General features: G+C 30.0%; 1 protein-coding gene across 1 annotated transcript; it reads left to right on the top strand.

Annotated features, from left to right (window-relative positions):
• The first annotated feature begins 6744 nt into the window (after positions 1-6744).
• LOC132617248 (uncharacterized) lies at positions 6745-7744 on the top strand. Its single transcript, XM_060332217.1, has 2 exons — positions 6745-6969; positions 7037-7744. Exons 1-2 carry the CDS (start codon positions 6745-6747, stop codon positions 7742-7744), a joined length of 933 nt encoding a protein of 310 aa, XP_060188200.1.
• Positions 7745-7989: the final 245 nt, after the last annotated feature.

The raw sequence follows: 7989 nt of genomic DNA, 5'->3' as shown, positions 1-7989 counted from the left end.
AATAAAAACATTTTTAAAAAAATAAGAAAGGAGGCAGTGGCGAAATCCAACAAAAAATAAAATTAAAAATATTTTTAAAAAAGAAAATTAAAATTAAAAAAAAAAAAAAAAAAAAAACGAAAAAGAAGGAGGCAGTGGAGAGAGAGGGGAGTTTTGGCTTAGAGCTTTAATGTAAGTTTTGGGCTATTTTTTAACAATGTAAGTGACTCAATCGTATATTTATGAAATTTCCCTTTATAAATAAGGGTAAGTTTGAAAGAATAAGATTAATTTCTTCTTGAAATCCTAAAACATCACTTATTTTGAAATAAAATAAAAAGTCTAAAACATCACTTATTATAAAATGGAGGGAGCATTATTCTTGTTAGATGTCATCATTCAGAGGGCGGAGCTAGCATGTAATTAAGGTGCGGCTTAAGCAGATTTGAGTAACTTTCACCCAAATTTTCTATATATCTATTGAAAAACTCACTGAATACGTGTATATATATAATAAACCCTAAAACCCACAAATTTCTAATCCCTAATCCTCGGGATTATAGGCTTTAGTTCAGTTCTTTTAATTTCTCTCCTCTTCCTTGTCAGTTCGGTACTACATGGAGCATCATTTAATGATACTCTCTTTTTTACCACAACATCATGTGTTTAATTACCGAGAATAACAATCAAGAGACACATAGGAGTTTACTGTGAAAACAAAAGCAGCTACTATGCGAACAAACCTGTCGTTTATGACAATCCAAAAGAAAGAAGACAATAGACTAATTAATGTGTTTCCTCCATGAATTGCTTTCACTTAAAGCGTTAATTCCAACAACTAAAATACTGTTGTTTTGACCATCATATTTGTACAATCTCCTATTTAAATTGCATCTATCCTGCTGGAGTACCTTTTTTGTGAACCATTGAAGTTAATTTGCTCACAATGATTGCAGCAATGACATATCACTACTAACAGTTCTAAGCATTCCCCTTTCTCATTACCAAAAAGGATTTTATGTATATGAATAATATATTTTGATTGAATAAGTGAGAAAAGAAAAAATAGTATTGTTTTCACATGAAAAAATCAAGAAATTTTTCAGCTCTTCAATGAGAACCTGATTTCCACCGTATGTTTTCTCAACGAGCTGATTATGTAGAAATGAGGTGGAAAAATCATGTTTCCACATGAATTTTCCCACTGATTCGTCTGTTGAAAAGGCATCGGTTTCTAGTAGTGATTCACCTAATAATTAGTGACATGATCATATAGATATTTTCTCACAATACCATCACCGTATAGAAGTTAAACTCCCTAGAGAAAGTCAACATTTAGTAAAGGGACTCAAGAGTTATCTCATTGTCTTTCTGGAGTCAAATTTTATCATAATTAATTAATGGTATTATTAAAGCATTCATCAAAACTATGTTAAATCAAAGCCACTTGGACCTTTTATTTTTCCTGATATATCAGCTAGTCATATCTCACAAAACAATAGCTAGACTTTTCTACAATTCATATCCCTTATCTCCCTGATGTTATAATTAAATAGTGTGCAACTATTTTTGTTACTACACTGATAAGATTGATAATTTTGTAAACATTAGCAAGAAAATGGACCCTCTAATTAGAAAAATAGATAATTAATGAATCCTTATACGTACTCTTCTTCTCCTCTTTAAATTATGTCAATTCTTTATTTTTTCAGGGAATGCAGAATATCTTAGGATTGATAATGAATGATATACTAATGTTAGAAACCCTTCCTTTTTAGCCTACCAATAACATTCCTTCCCCAAAATATACACACGGAATTCTGTGGCGCAAAGTTAATTTTCATTTGTTTGGTAATTTATCAATTAATAATTTAACTATTTATTATTAGTATAATTTTGGTGGGTAAAAAAAGGGTGGGGGGGGGGGGGGGGGGGGAGGGTGTTGAGAAAATAATTCTCACCGAATTTAAATTGGTAAGAGATCATATCAGCTCACACGTCACAACCAGATACCATAAATCTTTTTCCAATATAGTTACAGAAAAATGTTTGGTGTATTATTTGCATTTATATGTTTCCTAACTTGAGTGGGAGATGCAGGGTAAGTCGTTAAATCTGCTATTATAATTATCCAACCGCAATCTGATTACCACATACCATATTATGCAATTATAAAGATTCCTTCACCAGCAACAACTGACATTTCCTCAGGGCAACAAGTTTCAAAACCACATCGCCTGTACAGTCCCTGTCATCAACTTTAAGAAAAAAAAAAAAATTACCTGCAATATTTATATAAAATTATATTTATATAAAAATTAAGCGATAAATTGGAATAAAGTGTGTAGAAATAAGTAATTATAATTATAAGAAATATATGTGATAATGTGAATGCATTCGTTAGTCAAGTGTAAAAGTGAGTGTAAGTAAGTATTTTCTATCATCGGAAAGACTATTAATTTTCTACCAGTAAGAAAATTATCTGTACTTGATAATTGTATCAAATTAATGAATATAAGACGTGTCTTTCATACATAAATATCTCTCTTCATCGTTATTACACTTGATATGCATACATCATTTTAATATTAAAATATTAAAATTAAATTATTTGATATGATGCATCAAGTACGAATAAGTATTTACTTTATTGATGCACAATATAAGCTACTTCCCCTGCCTCATATTAGTTGTCAAAGTTACTCAAAATATTTGTCCCAATTTACTTGTCATTTTGCAAAATTAAGATGAAATTAACCTTCAAACAAGATTAGCTTACTCTTGTTTTTAAATAAAGTGCAATTTATTGGAGGGATAATACGGGAAGGAGGAAGTACAATCAGGGCATTTATTAAAATTTATAAGTTGTATTGTTAAATATATATCTCATTAAATATTTTTTCTTGGTACAGAAAATTATATTAGTATTACTACCACTGACTACCATTTAATGACGAGATTCAGAAGTGTACCAGAATTCTGGAAATCGAAATAAGGCCATGTCTCAAATTCTTACCATTTTTGTAGAATTACTAGAAATTACTGTTGTGATTCACTAGCACAATGAGGACTACAAATTCTTGTAACATTCAATTTGTTTAGGACAGCGCCTTGATATCTTAATTACTACTCAATTGAAAATTTGTTTTTAGAAATCAAATTAACTATTTTAGAAACTAATTGTTTTGTTTCTTAAAACCATCAGTTAAAAGAACAGACTTATTTTTTATTTCCAACAAAATACAACGTAAAAAATAAGATGTTTTAAAAATGATTTTCAACATAAGGAAAGGACAACTTTTCCAACTCACACAAAATCGACTATTCTATAAATCAAGTCCAAACACTGTTTCTCATATAAAAATAAAAGCAGAACAAAACCAAAAGCTAACTAAAAGAATGTAGATAGTTTAGTACGAGTAATAACTTGTTTTTATAGTTTAGTAATATATTACTACTATATATAAGGGAGGTCTCACTTTTTAGTAGTCTTCACATAGATTTTCTTGTCTATTTTGCCCCTTAATTGAAGTTTTATGACTTTGTAACTCTTCATACATTTGGGTAAATTTTATGAACTTCAAGGACTTTTAACATGCCACTAAAATGTGACCCCACAAAGTACACTCATACATATTTAAGTCTTTCTTTCATGTGAAAATATTATTAAATTTGTTTCAAATTATATTTTTTTCCTTAAAATTTATTAAAGACAAGTAAAGAATTATCATTTCATTCAATTTCTATCTTAATATAGGCTCATTTATTATTTATTGATGTTGTTTACCATTTATCATTTGCTATGTTAATTTGTCCGATTAAACGTAAAGTTTATTTTTAAAATTATTTTCTCCTGTAATTTTATGTAATACATGTTGGCAAACATAAGTATTAACCAAAAATTTTACCTAAGGTAGAATTAAGTTTTAAATTAAAGAATAAACACAAATAACTTATAACATTGTTAAATACTTTATCAAAAATATAACTTATAGTCATTCCATCTAAATTGTAAAATAACTTTCATAGTAACGGTCATTAATTAATCTAAGTTGATGTGCACACACTTTTAACATAAAATCTATGTAATAAATGACTATATTACAAGACGAACTATGATTTTTCTCATATATATCATGAAAATGTATGAAGAAAATACAATTTGATCTCCAAATAGTACTAAACAATTGCAAAAGTTATATTTTCACTTTTTTTAATATTAAAATATTTTACGAACAACAATAATCAATATTTTATATAATTCGGGACAAAATAGCTAAGTTCAACATGAGAATTTTTTTTTATAATGTAGATTCCATAAAATTGTCCATTAAATTAAGGGAAAAAAGTTATTTCTTAACCTATATCTTTTGGAAGGAAACAGAAAGCTTAAAAACAATTCAATTCATTGACCTTTTTTGTATGGTTTAACTAGAAAGAACAAAAGTATTTGTAATTATTTATATTTTATTTATAAGATAACTTCATTAATTTCATCATACAACAATATTGTAGCATTAGTTGAATACTGTATAATCTAATGCAGAAAATAAGTTAGTTAACATCGGTTCAATTCAATGAAAAAAGTGAAATTAATTATATATATGATAAAACACAATTTGAATCACCGGAGACTATAATCTCAAAAGAATTTAATGAAACAAAATTAGAAGAGCCTTTGTGCATGCATTTGTTTGAATCTTTTTTAAAAAGTCTAATATATAAACTAAAAAAATGTTCTTTAAATTTTAGATACTTTTTTGCACTTTATGTTTTATAAATCCTTAGAAAGTGTCAAACTGATGTTACAAACAAAGAAATAAAAGTAGAATTTTTTTTTAAAAATACCGCAAATTCAATTCTTAATGTTGGTAAGCCCGGGCTAAATGACACCAGTAATAATATATATAAGGAAAACAATTGTTTTGTACTGTGGTCTATAAAGTGAAAGATTTGAAATCATTAATTTGTGAAATAAATTTTGTTACACAACGTAATTATACATTCGCAGTTGTGTGAGATTTAATATATATAAAAAAAATGAGATAGCTTAATAACCTCGTTAGGATATGTATGTCTTGCTAATGATGATGTGTATCCGAAACTATCTACAGTCCACAGATTTTCACTTCGCTGGAATCAATTGAATTTCATGACTAACCACCTAAACATTAATTTGAAACAATTTATTTAAACGAAAACACGGGTACGAATGCACGGTGTAGTCATGGGGACGAGGAGTAAAATAAAATTCAACAGATGGATGAAATTGCACGCAACCAAACAACACTATAAGAAGTCGTTTGATCTAAATGACAAGAAAATTTATTTCCTTATAAAAATATTACTTAAGCAGTATTTAATGACTAGTATAAAAGTACTGTATAATTATTATTACGGTCTCTGCCTAATTTATGAGAAATTTAATAAGAAAAATCAGATGATATATATTTTTTTGACAAAGAAATTCTCAACCACTACTCTTCGAATGCGCCCAAGAAAAATTCCGCTCTAGCGTAATAGCTCGCAAACCTCGTACGACAAGCTCAACTAAGAAAATATGTAGGGGATTTGAACCCGGGAGATCATTTGTTCAACCAACTGGTCACCCTTGCAGGTGTCAGACGAGATATTACGTATAACTAATACGAGAGTTTGTAAATTATTTTATATGAGAACTCTTAGAAGAAATACAAGAACATATATTAAAATGTTGTAAATATGATAATGTGGATGTCCATAACTTCTAGGAGTTAATTCACCATTATGTGCACCATTATATGTAGTTATACCACACCTTCACTACTCCCTCATTCATCTCCCACTACCACCTATTCTTCCCACCTTCTCAAGGGGTTAATGTCATATTCAAGACAATCTTGTAACCCCCTCTCTATGGAGTAGTATAAATAGAGGTATGATATGTGATGTACTGCACACTTGAAAGAAAAGAAGAAAATCATTTTTACATTGTTTTATTCTATATTGTTTCTATTATTCTAATATTTTATATTGTTACTTTGAGCTTGGTTTTGCAACACGTTATGAGCACGAATTTGCTCAAGTCTGCCTAACGATCCTATCACCGCTTCTGGTATATAATCTGACCACCTCTAAATATTGATATAAGATATATTCGTCTGGTAGATTGAAATTTTTTTTTTATTTTATGTCAGTTTGTTAAGTTTCGATCATAGATGGATATATGTTCTACTAATTTGTATATGATTCACTAATTTAATTAATCTTAGGTAAAGATGATCTATGAATTACTATTACGTGCTTTATATCAAACAGTATGTTAGGATAGCATATTCTAGTGAGAAATACTATAGTGATTTCTCTGCCATGTAATTATGACTAATTCTTGTGTGTTATATAATGATTTGATATGTACAAGACAGTAGCCTTGATTTTTAAGGCACTAAAGTCTGTGAATAGTTAGAATACACATAATTATTATGCTTCTGTTTTGTGGATTTTTTTTTTTATTACTATTGTTGTTTTGTGGAAAAATACGTACTCTTTTGCGAGGAAAAAAAATGTTACTATTTGTGAAAAAGGATACTGTTTTGTGAGAGTGAAAAAGGATACTGTTTTGTGAGAGAAAAAAAGGTATTCTTTTGTGAAAAAAAAAGTAATCCTTTTGTGGAAAAAGGTACTGGTTTTTTTTGTTTGTTTGTTTGTGGAAATAAAGATCCTGCTTTGAAATTATGTTATTTTATTATTTCTAATTCTAATATTTTTATGATAATTTTGATCATCATGTCGAATTTGTCGAAGCTTGAGTTTGTGGCACTTGATATCTCCGGAAAGAATTACTTATCATGGGTACTCGATGCTGAAATTCACCTAGACGCCAAAGGCCTTGGTGCCACTATTATTCAGGATAAAGCGAAGGCAATGGTTTTCCTTCGTCATCATCTGGATGAAGGATTGAAGGTTAAATACCTGATAGTGAAAGATCCACTTGAATGGTTTAAAGGAAAGGTATGACCACATTAAGGTAACGGTATTACCCAAGACTCGTTATGAGTGGATTCAATTACGGTTACAGGATTTTAAAACTGTATGTGATTATAACTCTGTTGTTTATAAAATTACTTCCCAATTGAAATTATGTGGGGATAATATAACTGACGAGGATATGTTGGAAAAGACTCTTACGACTTTTCATGCCTCCAATTTGGTATTACAACAGCAGTACCGGGAGAGGGGTTTTAAAAAGCATGCTGATTTGATATCATGTCTTCTTGTGGCTGAGCAGCATAATACCCTTTTATTGAAAAGTCATGAAGCCCGTCCCACTGGAACTGCTCCATTCCCGGAAGCGAATGTGGTAGCAACACATGGCCCAGCTGAAAGAAGACAAAATAGTCGGGGCCATAATAATGAGCGTGGGCGTGGTAGGGGCAAGGGACGATATTATAATCGCCGTGATGGTGGTCACCATAAAAGAGAGAACAATATGGGTTATCAAGGCAATCCTTCAAGGAACAACTGCCATCGTTGTGGTTTGAAAGGTCACCGGAAAAATGAATGCCGGGCCCCTGAACATTTTGTCAGGCTTTATCAAAATTCCTTCAAAAGAAAGGCAAATAGAGGTGGTGCCCGAGTGGAGTCACACATGACTTCAAAAAATGACGATGACACAGGGCCTTCACGAAAATATTATGATAATGTTGGAGCTAATTTGGCTTTGAAAGATGATGATTTTGATGGGCTTGATGATGTTACTCATTTGGAAGTTGAAGACTTCTTTTAAGATCAAAATTGAGATTTGATCGTTTCACTGGAGAATGTGTTATGTTGTTACTTTTATCTATGTGTTTTAAGTTGTCCTTATGTTGTTTTATTTTCAAGGATTAGTACTTAAGTTTTCTATTGTTAGTTTCCGTATTTCTTACGATGTATTTTTATTTTTATGAAGATAAATAAAATTCTCCAGTCTTCAATTGGATCCAAGAGGAGTAATGCAGATATGTGCCTTTTAGATAGTGCTACAACTCA

The sequence above is a fragment of the Lycium barbarum genome, chromosome 1 (assembly GCF_019175385.1).
Source record: "Lycium barbarum isolate Lr01 chromosome 1, ASM1917538v2, whole genome shotgun sequence".
In the NCBI taxonomy this organism is placed as follows: Eukaryota; Viridiplantae; Streptophyta; class Magnoliopsida; order Solanales; family Solanaceae; genus Lycium; species Lycium barbarum.
Note: the sequence above shows the minus strand (reverse complement) of the source record. Positions and strands in the feature narration are given on the sequence as shown.